Source organism: Labrus mixtus, chromosome 4, assembly GCF_963584025.1.
Source record: "Labrus mixtus chromosome 4, fLabMix1.1, whole genome shotgun sequence".
NCBI lineage: Eukaryota > Metazoa > Chordata > Actinopteri > Labriformes > Labridae > Labrus > Labrus mixtus.
Genome location: NC_083615.1, coordinates 8,345,289 through 8,361,784, shown reverse-complemented (window position 1 = coordinate 8,361,784; position 16,496 = coordinate 8,345,289). Strand labels below are relative to the sequence as shown.

General features: G+C 37.8%; 3 protein-coding genes across 4 annotated transcripts; all 3 read right to left on the bottom strand.

Moving 5' to 3' along the window:
- Positions 1-28: 28 nt before the first annotated feature.
- LOC132972647 (cytochrome c oxidase subunit 5A, mitochondrial-like) lies at positions 29-3,832 on the bottom strand. The gene is made up of 5 exons (XM_061035631.1): positions 3,682-3,832; positions 2,256-2,372; positions 770-891; positions 536-650; positions 29-450 (listed from the first exon to the last, which is right to left on the bottom strand). The coding sequence occupies exons 1-4, from the start codon at positions 3,752-3,754 to the stop codon at positions 537-539; spliced, it is 426 nt and encodes a 141-aa protein (XP_060891614.1). The 5' UTR covers positions 3,755-3,832; the 3' UTR covers positions 29-450; position 536.
- Positions 3,833-5,486: 1,654 nt separating this feature from the next.
- Positions 5,487-6,981, bottom strand: LOC132973585 (ribonuclease P protein subunit p25-like protein). The gene has a single exon (XM_061037131.1). The coding sequence runs from the start codon at positions 6,674-6,676 to the stop codon at positions 5,963-5,965; it is 714 nt and encodes a 237-aa protein (XP_060893114.1). The 5' UTR covers positions 6,677-6,981; the 3' UTR covers positions 5,487-5,962.
- Positions 6,982-8,273: 1,292 nt separating this feature from the next.
- On the bottom strand, positions 8,274-16,199 carry LOC132972649 (protein mono-ADP-ribosyltransferase PARP6-like). Of its 2 annotated transcripts, XM_061035633.1 has the most exons (23): positions 15,769-16,199; positions 15,409-15,475; positions 14,819-14,899; positions 14,309-14,403; positions 14,153-14,213; positions 13,958-14,048; positions 13,158-13,224; positions 12,908-13,057; positions 12,685-12,823; positions 12,459-12,590; positions 11,472-11,567; positions 11,271-11,363; positions 11,061-11,186; positions 10,888-10,953; positions 10,692-10,759; positions 10,528-10,576; positions 10,236-10,348; positions 10,076-10,148; positions 9,891-9,960; positions 9,696-9,775; positions 9,101-9,164; positions 8,924-9,008; positions 8,274-8,795 (listed from the first exon to the last, which is right to left on the bottom strand). In XM_061035633.1, the coding sequence occupies exons 2-23, from the start codon at positions 15,442-15,444 to the stop codon at positions 8,708-8,710; spliced, it is 1,923 nt and encodes a 640-aa protein (XP_060891616.1). In that variant the 5' UTR covers positions 15,445-15,475; positions 15,769-16,199; the 3' UTR covers positions 8,274-8,707. The 2 variants fall into 2 exon arrangements, with proteins under 2 accessions (XP_060891616.1, XP_060891618.1); XM_061035635.1 differs by lacking the exons at positions 11,271-11,363; positions 11,472-11,567 and having other exon boundaries at positions 15,769-16,197.
- Between the last annotated feature and the right edge of the window lie 297 nt (positions 16,200-16,496).

Genomic DNA, 16,496 nt, shown 5'->3' with positions numbered 1-16,496 from the left:
AAAAAATTCTGACAATAACTAAGACCACTTCACAATTGTAAAAGTTTATTTAGTCAGCATGAAAATTGTCCCTGAAATGAAAACAGATGTAATGAAGATTGCAACCACAAGAATGTCATTTACATTCAAAAGAAGATTGCAACCACAAGAATGTCATTTACATTGAAAACGCTGCTCCCTTGTGGCAAAAAGTGGCTCACACAAGAAGGACCACACACTCAGATAACATGCAACACTCTGCTCTAGCTCTCCAGTAAGTACTCAAAGAATTCCAATTATCCCACGATGCTTGTGACTCTCAATAACCGTACATTTTCCTTTATTAGGTTCATCAATATTTTACAAGTAAAAGAACTCAATAAAGGCCAAATTAAATATCACACATATTAGATGAGGCAAACATTAAAGTACAAGGGTTCTGGATCCTGATGATGCCGATCGTCGTCAGATCTGAAACAAACAAAAATACAGTCAGATTTCCATCTTTAAAATAAATAATAAACCACATGATTTAGCAGTGGACTTAGATACCTACTCTACACTTTATCAATGCCGAGCTCCTCAGGTGTAGAGATGCCAAGGTCTTCTAACGTTGGTTTTAGCTCTTGGATTAGATACGGGTAGATTTCTTTATGAGGGCCAGCTTTGTCCTGAGGATAAAACAGATGGTAAAATCGATTTGAAATCCTTTGACAACCACAATAAATGATACTCATTGGTAATGTTCCCAGGATTATCTCAAACTGAGATGCTGTCTTTCTTTCCTCACCTTCACCGCTTCCAAAATCCGGATGGCAGTGGACAAGTCGTTTAACCTCCGACAGGCTTTCAGTGCCGCCTCAAGAATCTTTGGCTCAGGTACCAGATCATAACCAATCAGTGTGTTCATCCCTGAAAGAATTAAAAACAATCAGCACTTATACTATTTCATTTCATTTGTCAGTTGCCTAAACAATAGGGCTGGTGTTATTTTATACTATATAAAAACTTCTTCTGTGCAGAATTATCTGCCGCCTGGTAGCTGTTTGACAGACCTTAACGCTCTGGAGATAGACACTCAGTGACTTGTTCCTTCACAAACACATGTTCTGTAGTTTATTCAGAGTTGATCCGACACACACCATCTTAGAGCCAAAAATACTCCGGAGCATGTGAGCAAATGTCTAAACCACGGCTGAAAATAGCTTCCAATAACAGCTTTACTTTCTTCAGTGATGTTTGATAAAACGACAGTTTCTAGAAGCAAGTGGAAATTGTTGATCCCGTAACAACATTGAAACAATGATATTTCTAGCCTGTTTGAAAAGGTTTATGACTTCAATGGGAACCAATGAGTATTACAGCTGAGAGACTCACACAGGATAGGAAAAACAGGAAGGGTGACAATCTAACATTTCACTGGTGTTGGCCTTTTTAGGGAATTATTTGAAAGTAAAAATATATAACACTGATATAAAACTGATATGAACTGTCAACCTTGCAGTTATGCTGCATGCATGCACTTAAATCAAGCAGCAAGGAACTTAGAAAGATGTTTTTTTTATTACATTAATTCTTGTGGAAATGTTGGTGTAGTGATAAAAATGTGTCACCGCAGTTATTTAGAGAGTACTATTTGAACCTTGACAATTTTAAATGGTAAAAAACAATCAACTAAGATGGCTGTGGTATGTTAGCAAAGTACCTAGAATCAAATGTTCATTTGAGACAATAATCTCATTAAATGTTTTATCGACATGGAAACCCAACAGGAGTCTCATTTACTTACAGGCCAATAAATAGCCCTTTCAAACAAAAATCTCTTAATATGATGATAATAGAATTTTGCATGTTTTAAACCAAACTTTGTAAATTTGTTTTTGAAATTTTACTAAATTACAGAACTACGTAGTAAATCAAACAAAACATCTTAATATATAATTATAATCATGCTTGTATTAAAGCTTCTATTTTTTATATTTTTGTAGGACTATTTCTATGTAATCTGTCATAATTATGTTGCAGACCTCAGGAAGAGTAGCAGCGGCAATGTGCCAAGACTAATGGGTTTCATAATAAACAAATAGCACAATAAGTTTAAACTTTAAATCAAATGTTATCATTGATTGGTTATTTTACTGACTTTAGTTTCAGCTTTAACATACAATACTAGTCAAAGCAACTTTCTTATAATAACACTGCAGAAACGGTTGAACTTTTAAATTGGCACAATATTTTATTATGTTATATAGTTTATAAAATCATCCATAACATACCTTTTCTCAGCTCCCATGCGTCAATGTCTGGCTTGTTAAAATAGGTGACCCAGCGGGCGTCAAACTCCTCATCTGTCTCTTCTTTCCCATGTGAATAACACCTTGAGGTCAGAGCAGCTGAATAATAAAAACATTTTTTTTAGTAAGATAGTCTTCCAAAGTTTAAATAACACAGTGTGACGCACAGCATTAGGTAATTTAGCAGTGCAAACAAGTTCAAGGAAATCTTCACTGAGGTAAATGGAAAGAGGACAAATGCTGCTGTCTAGTAATGTAATGCATCTGCAGACGTCCTGACATGACCTACCCACTGAATCAGCTGAATACCCTCATGCAAACAACCTTTAAGTGTCTATTTATACTTTGGTCCTCATGGTTCATTTAACAGGATTTGGAGCTAAATTAAGTGGTCATAAATAATAACCAGTTTATTTAAATCACTTGACAAATGTCATTGTAGCGTTGGTAACGTTTAGCCCAATGATCATTACAACAGAGTAACGCGTGTTTACTGCTTAGTGAATAAAATAGAATTCCTTTATTGATCCCAAACTGGGAAATCGTGGCGTTACAGCAGCAGGTTATCCAAACACACAATATGAGTAAAGAAACACAATGTTAGCAAATTTAAACACAATATAATATTAAATACAAAGTGAATAAGTACTAAAAATATCAAAACTAAGAATGTGAATATATACAACCAGGATTTAACTAAGCATTACTAGTCTGAAATAGGAAGATTAAATATGGAAGATTGAATGTAAATGTGCAAAAACAGAGTCATAAATGGTTATAAATTAAATATGAAAGATTACATGTAAATGTACAAAAACAGAGTAGTAAATGGACAGTATTGACATTAGTTAAAGTGCATGATTTTAGACATATAATAAGCAGAAACTACACAATATAAAGGTGAGTAGACAGACAAATGAAGTGAACATGAGTGCATTTGTAAATTTAACACGTGCAGAACAGATTACAGTATGCAGAGACAGATATTATCATCATAGTGATGCCTGGATAAAACAATACTTGGTTGTCAAGATAACTAGGGCTAAAAAAACATAACTAACCTAGTTAGCATATTAGCATTAGGGGCTAACATCAGCAGAAGAACCACAGGGCCTCAGACACAGCCTGCTAACTGGGTCACGACAAGGACACAGACACCTCCATGCTTAACATTGTGACATTTATTGAGTAGCAGACAACACGTACATGCAGGGAATGGCAGTATTAAACAGAGAAACACACAATCTGACTGTATAAAATAGTAGTTACAGTGCGGCATGTAATTAAATGGATAGTTGAAGTGGCTGGTTAGCTTAGCAATGTGTCGAGAGCCACACTTGATTTCCGCCCTGAAACTTCCACAAGCTACACAATTACTTCAGAGGTGAAAAGCCCAATGGACAAATACCTTGGCACCATGGTTGCGTGCGGGTTAAACTCCGGACACCGGAGACCGAGAGTCGGACGGCGGCTCGGAACATTATGTGGGACAGCCAGCTACACGAACCGGTAAAAATTAATGTAGGAAGCTTTCTTGTCTTAGCGACGTACGCGAGAGAGGCTAACTATACTGCGCATGTGCAAACTGCTCATTGACATTTCGTCTGTGTTGTTGACATACTGTTATTTGTGGAAGCCCATTTCCGCCAGTTAAGAAAATAAAAATGAAAATAATAAAGTCATAATAATGAGATAAAAAGTCAAAATTATGAGATAAAAAGTCATAATAATGACAAAAATCAAAATTATGAGATATAAAGTCGAAATTATGAGATATAAAGTCATAATAATGAGATAAGTCAAAATAATGAGATATAAAGTCGAAATTATGAGATTAGAAATCAAAATTATGAGATATAAAGTCGAAATTATGAGATTAGAAATCAAAATTATGAGATATAAAATCGAAATTATGAGATAGAAGTCAAAATAATGAGATAAAAAATTGAAATTATGAGATTAAAAATCAAAATTATGAGAGTAAAAATCGAAATTATGAGATATAAAGTCATAATAATGAGATAAAAAGATAAAAATTATGAGATATAAAGTCGAAATTATGAGATAAAAAGTCATAATAATGAGATAAGTCAAAATAATGAGATATAAAGTCGAAATTATGAGATTAAAAATCAAAATTATGAGATTAGAAATCAAAATTATGAGATATAAAATCGAAATTATGAGATAAAAAGTAATAATAATGAGATTAGTCAAAATAATGAGATGAAATTATGAGACTTTATTATTTTCATTTTTATTTTTTTTACTGGCGGAAATGGGCTTCCATAGATACTGACTTCTATCCAGAGTGACTTAAAAGCTGGTGCTGGATGTTTTACGATATTCTGTCCTTATTTCAAACGAATTGCCCCCAGCAGAAAATGAACCGAAGTGTACATGAATACATTATTATTTTGTAATCAGATCGCAAGGTCAACAGCTATACAAGCAATGTGATTTCTTTATCTCATGACTTTAAACTGCCCTCTCTGGTATGAACATGTTCAATTCAATTCAATTCAAAAAAAACTTTCAAAGGCACACAGAGCAGTAAATTAACAACACTGCAAGTAAACGAAACATTTTAACCTAAATATAAAGTGCCAATTTAAATACAACTTAAAGCTTAAACTTAACTTAAAAATACAAAATACAAAATATAAAAGAGTAGATATAAGTGGACAGTGATCAGACTAACAGATGTAAACAGATGTAACCATAACTATGTGCAGTAGTGACCAGATGTAAACAGAACTATGTGCAGTAAACGAGAAATAAATATATATGTACAGAGCTATGTGCAAGTAAGCAAATACTAAATGATAAGTTAATAAGGTGCATGGTGAATAATGGAACAACAGAACTAATATAAACAATATAACTGTAAAGGTAATAATGAGATAAATAAAGTGACCGTAGTGCAATGATGGATAAGAAACAACAGATAAAGAACCAGATAAAGCAGAGGCAGTTAAGGTGCATGGCAAATGGAAGGAAGTCAAAAAGCAAAGTTCACAGCTGAGAGTCTGCATTGGGTGAGAGGTGTTGATGTGCTACGTTAAGGCAGTTCCTCACTAGAGCCAGTTCACCGAAAGGAGAAGTTCGATCCCCAGCTACTTCAGAAATTTTTTTCTTGATCCATCTGACCATTTCTACCTTTTTTGGAATGAAAGAAAAATAAACACACATTGTAAAACACCAAAGTTTTATTGATTGACGGTGCAGGTAAAAATTGAGAGCATCATCATTTTAAAAAAGAAAAGAAAAAGCATTCTGGTCCTATGATCCAGTATTATGAGTGGATGAATGTACAACATGTTTGCGCTTTTCAAGTGCTTTTTTGGATCTTGTTAATTATAAGAGCTCTGTTATTACATAACTAATTTTTGACCAGTTTCATTAGGCATACTTTTCATAAAGAAAGTAAAAGACAGTTGCAAGACATTAAAATGTCAGCATGCACTATATGATTTCTGCAAATACTTTTATCAATTATCAGTGAGCTACAATGTGAATATGAACTGAGAGACTGTCCTTCATTTTGGCCATTGGAGGCAGAGGCAGTTGTTCACTATAGCGTACATGAACATTCAAAAATGTTTATATTCAGATGTATAATTTGAAGTAAAACCACAAAGAATTATAAGACATAATGAAAAAAAAACAACTCTGAAGCATAATTTATGTTAATTTTGGAATCTTTCTCGTGCTGCAGTCAAGTCGTTGGTTGTTTGCGGAGAAGATTCACTCTGGTCATGCAGGCAGACTCTCTTTGCTGTGTGTGAGGAGGGACTGTGAGCTGGCCTGAGCAGAACTCTTTGTCTCTTTGCGCCTTCGTTGGTAACACCCGGGGTTTCGGGGGGTTGGTATCCCGGCTCCTGAGGATCCAGAGGATCTTTGGAAAGCAGGATACAGATGGAAGGAATTGTCCTCTGCATGGATACACTTGAAGCTCCTGTTTGTGGACTCTCCCAGACATCACTCACTGTCTTGTAATAGAGCTTGGACACTTGGTGTAGCCCTCCCACTTTACGCTTCAGAATCTCCACACAGGTGATGGTCTTGGTGACTCCTCTACCTGAACCAGTAAAGATTACCTGCCTCAATAATGCCCCTTTTCTCTCTTCTCCCTCCTCTTGCATTCGAGCTGTCGCAAACCTCAGCAAGTTGCGGATCTTGCTTCCTTCTTTCACTCGCATGTGCAGAATGTCTGCTGCGAGGCCGGGGATCGGAAAGGAACTGCTACCCTCTGTGCGATCGACTCTCCTGAAGTCAGCCTGGTAAAGTTTTGGAGAGGAAGATGAAGATGGGGCATCAAAGTTGAATGACGCACACTGAAGTTCCATCACAGTGCTGCTTGCAGCATTTGAACTCTGCCTATGACCCCTGAGTTCAGTCATTGCTTAGAAAGTATTGAATAAACAGAGCAGGATGCCTTTTCTGAGTCTGCAGCCTCGGATTACTTGCATATCTCCCCCGAGATCAGAAACGTGTTTCTTGTTCACGCAGAATAAGAATCCAAAAACTGATCAGCTTTGTAATCCAAACTTGAGACTTATCTTGATCTTCTTTGTGTCCTCAGTCCATAATGCTTTTCCAGGCAGTCCCTGAGCCCTGAGATGACAGCCGGCAGTATGAAGAGGGCATTTCTTCCTCTAATCCCATTGAAGTGAGGGAAAAGATGTCCTTGCTCAATTCAGCACTGAGGACAGCTGATGCCAACAAACACATATGAGGCTCAGAGAGAGACATGTAGAGTGGGACATAGTGCTCTTAAAGGCACATGCAACATTTAATAATCTCACATAATAGTTTGTTGTTTCTGGTGAGAAGCTTTTGTTAAACCCTTGAGGGCTTAGTGATTTGATTCATCCATGTGGTTGCATGAATTATATGGATGAATAATAAGAGTAAATGATATTTAACAAGGCATGCAGTTGACACAATCCCTTGTTTTAGCCAAATTGGTTTTGGCTATTGACATACTTAATGTGTCTTTTTGCAGATTTTGCATCCTTACTGGTGCAAAGATATTAAGAATAGAGTTTGGAAACTCGCAGTATATGGTTTTCCATCTTCCTCTCTGCACTATCATCAGAGAGCCATATGGTCCACGAGAAAAGTCTTTCCTTTGGGCTATTCAGCTACTTCACATTTTTCCTCCCTTCAGTCCATCGCCTGCTGGTCTGACCCAGAAAAGGCTGCTACTTCATCTGTGCCTCCTTTGAATCAGTGACATTCATGAGGACAATGACACCTTGGGGCTGCTGCGTTTATGCCAAACTTGCATAAAACCATAAAGCAAGAGCTTACAATAAAAAGATATGTATCCAGATGCAGACGAAGAATTCAAGAGACAGCTGTGGGGCTCATATGGAACCAGTATACTGTAATAATGGTGCATTTCTGCATCGCAGGGTAGTTTGCACCCCATGATAATCACTGACTGGAACAATGGGCACAATGATGTGGCTCTCAGTTGAGTTGATACAACTCAGAGAAAATTACAGTTAGTTCCCGAGAGAATCATCTGCTTTCTATGACAGTCATTTTAATCTCCAATAATTGCAGACAACTAAATGTTTTCCCTTTATTAGAATATTGGTCAAGCATTTGGATAATGGCTGTGACACATTGGGAAAAGAAACAAAAAATATTTCCTCCATGAAATACTTGATTTCTTTTGACAGTTGACACCTTTGGTGCATACTGTGAGTTGTGCATTTTACTCATGTTGATTACAACAAAGGCACCACCTTAGTTTTAAACGACTTTACCATGCTATATAATTTTTAAACATCTTTAGCAGTAACTACTGGCCGACCTTTATAAATAAAAGTGCCACAATAAAACAATTATGTGGGTTAATTATCTCTGTGTTAGCAATGAAAAATCTCTTGAAGTACAGGCATTGGTTAGACCTCCATCTAGTGGTGAAATTAATGTATTACACAAATAAGAGAGAGGCCTGTTGAATTATAGGCAACTGAACTAAAATCAAAAGTGAGCAAAATTAGCAAATATTGTAAAACTTTATTTAAAAAAACGTGGGGTTATAAAAATGTACAAAATATATTTAAATAAAGAGTTATCAGTCTTGTGAATGACAATGCAATACACTGTAGATCAAGGTATAAGGCAAAGAAGCTTTACAGTTGTATGACCAAACACATAGCTGCGCATATCTACTGAAACAGATTTTTTATTAAAAAAGCATTTTGTGAGTTTTTTTCTTTTCTTTTTCTTTCTATTAAAAAAAAGATAAATAATGGCAGCTAATTTATAATGTTCACTCATCAAAACATTAAAACCCTATGTTGTGTAGACATTAAGAAACATATTCTCAGTCTGTGTTTTCATATTAAACAAACGTTCTTATCACAATATGTGGACATACTGTACTAGTGTGCTTATTGGTTTTCTCAGCACGGCTATGAAGCAATCACTTGTATAATTTCCCTGTGGATACTGGCTTCCTGAGTGTTGATTTGGACATCTCCCACCAGACCATTCTCATACCTGAGAAACGCAAAAGCACACCATTGTATTAATCTAAAATACAAAGTCATAAAACATCACATCACGCTGGCAGGCTGAAAGGTTTACAGGTAGTTACATGTGTCGCTGCTGCTTCGTGTTTTACTCACACAAACAGGAAACGTGTGCACACGTAGTCGGATATTGGACACACCCAAATGTTCCCATGCTTTTGAAGGTCCTTTGAAGTTATCACTGTGAGGACGTGCAGATTTCTTTAAAACATGTTTACAATCTATTCTTGTCATCAAGTCTCTTTCAGGATTTATGTAGTATGTCCAATTTACCTTCACAGAGAGCGATGCAGTTTAAGTTCCTGTTTTGCAGGAACCTGGCCTGCACAGGCTGGTCCTGTACGACAAGGAGAGAATACAGAATAAGATATGAAAACAAAATAACAAGAGAAGGTGGTCATTTCTGAAAAGACAAGAGAGATAAGGACACTGGCAGAGTAGATTGTTCTTAATACTCTTGCAAGAGGGCACATCAACCAAACAGACACCGACAAATGCTTTGACAAAATGCGCTCAGATTCTAAGTTCAGGCTTCTTTTGTACATGTGTCAACACTTGTCCGTCATGCATCAACTCTTTAGACATGAATAACACGTCTGGCTTGAATCCAAAGTTAGATTCTTTAGCTTCACCCTTTAGGGTCACTGCTGGCAACCCAGAGACACAACGGACCAAATGACCAACTGACCAAGCGGCCTGAATAACCTTTGACCAGGACACACTAAATAGAACAGATGATGGTGTTAAGTTGAGCTTCAGGTAACATCCTTTTTAAGGGTGTGAAGAAAAGTAAGTGAAAGGCAAGGATCCTAAAATAGCCATAACAGTACCAAATCTATCTTTGGGACAAACATGATATGAAACCTACCTGTTTGCTTTGGTTTAATTGGTTGTATCTCTTTAGGAGTTCTTCCTTTGAGGGCATTTGGTGCTGCCCTTTACCCATCTCTGTTGTTTTTAAAAAAGCACACACTCAATAAGTAAACATCATCTTTGTACCAAATGTGTGTTGTTTTTTTTTAATGCAGTGTATTATGACAGAAAATACATTGTGCATCCCTACCTGAATATCCAAATGATATGCCAGAGATGGGACTCAAATAGATGCCTTTCCCATATGCAGCTCCATGAAGCTTGAACAGCAAAAAGACCAAAATCATGAGGCCAACTACCAAATCAGTTCATTTCAAATTCAATAAGTTTCATAGGTATTACTGTAAACTTAAAAGGATAGATAGTTAGTTTTACCTGTAATTTAGTATAGGAGGCATTAACAAGCCCGTTTCTCAGAATAGAGTGCCAGTTTTCAATGTGGGAACCACTGAAATAAGACAGAACAGGTGTCTTAGTAGAATGCATGCAGAATTATGTTATGTTACTTTCTATTTAAGTTGATTATTTCACTTACTGGAAAGCAAAGGTGCTGCCGTAAAGTTTCCTGGCGGTTTGAAAGCGAGCTTCTTTGGAGGGGGGGCTGCTGATTAGCAGGAACTGATGGGGTGTTTGCATGAACTTAAGTTGCTATTGTGAACCAAGTGATGAAAAAAAAAAGATGGAAGAAAATCGACAATTACATTAAAAAGTATAAAACATGTTATATCATCTTTATTTTGACAGCCATTCATGAACTGCTATAGAGGTCAAACTTGCAGCTGCTACGATACGACAGCAGATTCTAGCTGTGAACTACTTTTTCATACCCTGTTTAGTGGAAGCTTGACAATGTGTGATCTGTTGCTTGCTAAAATCCTGTTATCAGACATGCAAACACATCTGGGTATTAACCTTTGAAACATCTGGATTTGATGAAAAGTTTATTAAATTGAATTGAATTATGATTAAGATGCTGTTTTGAATCACTCACCATTGCAGCAAGGGATGAGCAAGAGGGTCTATTTTATCCATTTGCTTCTTTGTTTCAGAATATGGGCCCTGATTGGGATAAAAACACAATTTTGTCCATCTAAGAAATGTTCATCTGCTTGAAATGATTCTCAAAAATGTTAAGCCAAATGTGAAAATTGTGTCATGATGATAGGATGTATTTTAATATTAGTTACCTGGGCCATTCTCCTGATTAACAAAACGCTGTCTAGAGCTTTTTGCAGCCTGTCGTAGCTCTTTCTCTGCAACAATAGAAACAAGAGGATTGCTTCAAAATAAAAAAAATTAACAACTTATACGCCGTTTATCAACTGAATTCAGTAACAAGTTTGATTAGGTTGGCTGATACCTTAGGACTGAAGGCCAGAGTTTTGGGGTTGTATGGATCGACAACAGAGGGGTACGGTTCAAATATGATGCTCTTGCGTGAAGATTGAAGAGCAGCTCTGCACATGGCCACCAGCAAGTCAACTACCTGTGGATAAGAAAGAATGGAAATACAATAATCTTATAGTAAGATAATCCAGACTTGTTTTAAATGCATATGTGTGTTACTAACCTCTGCACCGGTGGCCACCTCTTCTGTAGCTCCAGACATGACACCCAACGTATAAAAAGAAAACACACATAGCTCCCTGCTGCAAACTGCTGGCTTGATACGCACAACACAAAACAGGGACATTAATTGACATTCAGCTTTTTTTTTTTGTTTCGCTTCAGTAGATGAGTCTCTTGAATTGATTTCTTTTTAGCCATGTACCTTTAGCATGGGGCCATTCTGAAACACATGTCGCTCATCACAGACCACACAGTATTCATTCAGCGTGGGGAGTCTCTGCTCAGCGTACCTCATTATCTGTGCACACAACGACAACATGTTATACTCTTTTAACTTAATCCCTAAGAGGGATTTCAAAATGTTCACTCTGTTATGGAAGATGTCACTAATGCATTAGTGCCAGAGTGTTGGGGCTTCACATGCACCCAGTTCAGTGCATTGCTTAAGGAACTTGAGCAACAACTGGCACCCCTCCAGCAACAAGTCCCAATTTCCATACTCGGTCCACTCAGGCCAAGTCCCTGAAGGCTGAGCCACTTGTCACCCCTCTTGCTTTCATTGCATCTCGTTATAGTTTCTTTCTATGGGGATGAATAAATATGAAGATATCTTGAATATTTTTATTTACCCTTTTATAAAAATGTTGAAAATGGTTACATTGTTGAAATGAACCTACACTTACATAATATCAATATGGTTTAGTGTTATAATGATGTCAGTGAGGTCATCTCTAAGGTCTGAGGTTCTAAAGGTCATTGATGAATGATTTTTGAATGATGTTCTAAAATAGAACGAGACTACTCTGCTTAATGTCCGCTCAGAAGACGTTCTCAAACTTTTTATTGTATCAAAAAATCTCCACTGAAAAAAGTTGGTTCAGTGTGGATTGCTCTGCACATAGTTAAAATATCATTTTTTTTCTTCATACTTTTAGGACCTTCAAAGTCAAACAGACTAATTTATTTGACCCTTTTCTCTTTTTTTATTATTATTATTTGTCTTTTTTTCACTTCAGAAAATGGTGCATGAGCAGACTATAGATATAAGGCGCAGCAAAGATCACTTGGTCCACACTTCATGTCATCACAAACTGGATAACAAGCCTCCTGCCTGGAGTTCCTTTTTAGTTTCTCATCCAGACACATGTAATGCATGTATTGTAATAGCTGTTGATTTCTTGTGCTGTACCTGTACCAAGAAGCCGTGCTGCAGAGTCGGGGTGGTCTTACAGTGCCCGATGGCCTGTGAGGAGAAAAGCAGCTCGATCAGCTGTTTAGTGCTCAGCTGTGCTGAAGACTTGACTGCAGACACCGCCACCCTCTGTGGAGGAAAGGACACAAACACTACTTTTAAACACTTAGAGAACTTACCAGGCAGAGACTTTATATCTTTAACGAAGCTGAAGGAAAGTCACCTTTCCACTGGGTGTGTAGGTGAAGAGCTCTCCTGTGGGATTCTTGATGTTGTAGGAAGTCTTGTGATTGGTGAAACAGTTCCGTTTCATTGGTGGTAAAATGATCCTTCCTCCAACTGATTCCTGGAGATAATCGGACCTGATCATGGTGCGAGATAAAACAAGTGAATGGAGAACCAAGAATACTTTGATTCACAATTCAAACTGCAGAGGTTTAACATACTTTGACGGGGGGAGCCGGATGCTGAGTCTCGCTCGAAATTTCTTGATGGTTCCACTTCGCCTGAACCAGCTTTGTCTGCTTTTCCGTCGGACCACGATGTTCTCATTGGTCAGATGTTTCCACTCCCGAGAAAGAAATATTGTGAGGATACTGGGGGACAGAAAATAAGAGTTAGTCATCAAAGAAAGAGGGCGTAAAACCTTCAACTACAACCTAGGTTAAGAAAAACTAATAAAAAAAGAATACTCACTTCTGTAGTTGCTTCCCAAGACTGAACTGATCTTTGTTGGAAGGCTGAAAGACTTCAACTGAAGGTGCTGTGGTGAGAAACATCTTCTATGAGATGTCACGATCGTTTTCTAGTTACTTAAAGTTCCTGTGAGGAACTTTCAAACAAGTGTTGATTTTGGCACCCCTTTGGTCAAAGCAATATCTTTTATCTCTTTGCTCATCCTGTACATGTGTAGAGTTTTCACAATCTATTCCTGCTCATTTTAAAAAGCCAGTCCTACTGGCGGCTGTGGCTCAGTTGGTAGAGTCGTCGACTCTCAAACGAAAGGTCGAAGGTCCAATCCCCAGCTCCAACAACATGTCCGCTGTGTCCTTGGGCGAGACACTTAACCAAAAAATGGCTCCCGCTGCTTCGGCGGCGGCGTATGAATGGGATTAGTTACTTCTGATGGTCTCACTACATAGCAACCACTGCCATCAGTGTGTGAATGGGTAGGCGTGACCTGCAGTGTAAAAGCACTTTGAGTAGTCTGAAGACTAGAAAAGCGCCATATAAGCTCCAGTCCATTTACCATTTACTAGTCACTTTGAAGCTGTACTTTGGAAAATGTAAACAGTCTGTTTCTGCAGCGTGTTGTCACTGCAGTGTGCCCAAGTATTAAAAACAACTATTCAGTAATTATCAATCTAAATGTTGATGGCGTTGTTTGCTTTTGTGGATCACATAGAGGCATCAGTCTGTTTCATATCTAGCTTAAAGGTCCTCACAAGAGCTTTGAAGTAATACGTTTGGTTTGCAGCAGGGTTGTTGATGCTCACCAGGTCCATCCAGGTACTCAGACAGTGAAAAGTGCAGACGGATAACGATGGGCTCTGATGGATTAATCCTCCAGGCCTCGGCCACTTCTTGCTGTAGACACCAAACAATGTAATCACATTAAACAGTGCAGGATGTCACACAACAGGAACATGGCAGCACTGTCGTAATTGAGTGTATTTTCAGATTCAACTTACATCCAAAACGTCTGTGTTTATATTCAAGTCAACATCCACATCATCAATCCACCCAAACTCCCTAAAAGAGAAAATATAGATCACATGTCATGAATGAAGAAAAGCAGCGGTGCTTCTCTCCTCTTAAAGTCACAAAGAAGACCAAATTGTTCGGACCTGATAGAGACGGCAGAGTCTGAATATAAAGTCCTGACTGCCTCTATGTCCGTTTCCAGCTGGTGGTGGTGATACCACTCAGTGGCACAGCTCTCCTGCAGAGAAAACACCTTAAAGTTACCTTATGGAGCAAACAGCTCAGCACTGCAGGAGGCCACAGATTAAACCACTCACAGATTTATACAATGACTGAGATACACTGACTTTAAATCTCAAATGTAGGTAACACGACATCTCTGTTAGACTCTTAGCATTCATAACAACTTTGAAAAGTTGAATTACTTCAAAAAAACGATACAGAGTAATTATTGTATTTAGATGTATGAGTAAATGAGATGACATCTGATTTAAGGTCTTGTTTTAGTTTAGAGGTGTTTATTGAGTGTGTTCATATTCTGGTTTTACATTTAAAGAAACACTCAACCCAAAGCTTGATCCAAATATGATGATGTATGATACCTTGTGATTCTTTCTCAAACCTATTTTAACCACCTAAAAGAAAAATCTTACATCTGAACCACTCAGGCTATCCACATCCACATCACTGTCCTCATCACTCTGGCTCTCTGTCCACGGTTCGCTCTCTGTTTCCTGTCGGGTTAACGGGAAAATGAGTCGATAAAGAGATCCTCTTAATGACGTGGCTAATGTACCTGCTCTGTTACACTTTACTGCAGGCAAACATTTCAACAGAGACAAAGATAAGAGTTAGCTTATTCAAAAATATCAAACAGAGAGAGTACTGGCTGCAAAAAGACAAAAGGAAGACTACAAGTCTGCACACCAGAAGCTCCTCCAATACACAGTCAATGGATTTATCAGCCCATGTGACGTTCAGGGCCCTAGCCCTTCATCAGGACAAGTTAGCTTGTTCACATATCTTTATTTTGAATCCAAAAGAGCAAACACTAAATGGTAATATGGCAATAAAGTAGGAGACTAATATCACCAAATAAATACATAAAATAATTATAATGGAAAAAAATCTAACCTGTCAGTTAATGAACCCACTTTTAATTTCAGGACAGTTATAAAAAAAAAACTATAGGAAAAGATTAGAATATGAGAAGAAGAGGAACATGTAGAGCTTACAGACTCACCATGTGTTCACTACTCATTTCTTTAGCAACCATCATCGGTCTGTTTCCTCCAGCTTCACTGACACTACTAAAACATAAAGCAGGAAAAACACATGTGACCTCATTATGTACCTACAGGTACAGTGTTAAAACAGATTACTGTAAGTTTTGTATTTAAAATGTCATTGTTATTTTCATACCAGAACATATATATATATATATATATATATATATAGATATATATATATATAAGTTGCCTCATTTTATTCTCAGCATCTTTAGGGTTGTTATCTTAAACGCTTCAAACTAAGCAAAGACATGAACATTTTCGGAATTAATGAGACAAAGATGTGTGTGCAACCGAGCCGAAAAAGACCTTACCTTCTTTCCTGACAGCAAAATGGAGTTTCCGCATGTTATGATTGCACAAACAATTTCACTCTTCAAGAAAAAACATCAGCAAGAAAAGCATAAACAATCATCTCATTCCAAATGTGACCTCCAACCAAGAAAAACTGTATATTCCTGTATAGTGGCTCTGCAGGCTGTTTGTGTTTTTCCGTCCTCTCCCCTCCTCGGCTTCGGAACAGCAGGAAGTCCCACATGTTCTGGCCCCGACTTCAGTCTCACATGATTGGCTTCAGACACTGGCAGGCTGATCAGCTGAACCTGGACCTAACAAACAGAGGAGAGGCTGAGGGCGTGACCTCACACTTTAAGTCTTTTTCCTTACTGCTTGTGCTGCTTGTGTGATATGTGTGCCATTGTGTTCACAGATTGTTTGGTTTATTTATTTTTAAAGGAGAAATCTCTGTGAAAACGATCCTGCAGGCTCAGGCTCATGAATCAGTGTTAAGACTGTGAAGAGCACAAGGATCCCTTGTTGGCAGGGCTGAAAGATGCTGATGATGTTTGGCATTTATTAGTCTTCCTGTCTGCCTGCTGTGCTGCAGTCTGACCTTAATCTGCAGTTACCCTTGTTAGCAGTCGCCTGCTGCTCTGCAGTCTGGCCAGATTAGACACTTCTAGGAGCGCTTACATCTGTGCAAGTCTTCTCTCAACAAGTGCTTTTCTCAGAGTAATCCACTTAGACACAAGTGGGCGTTTGT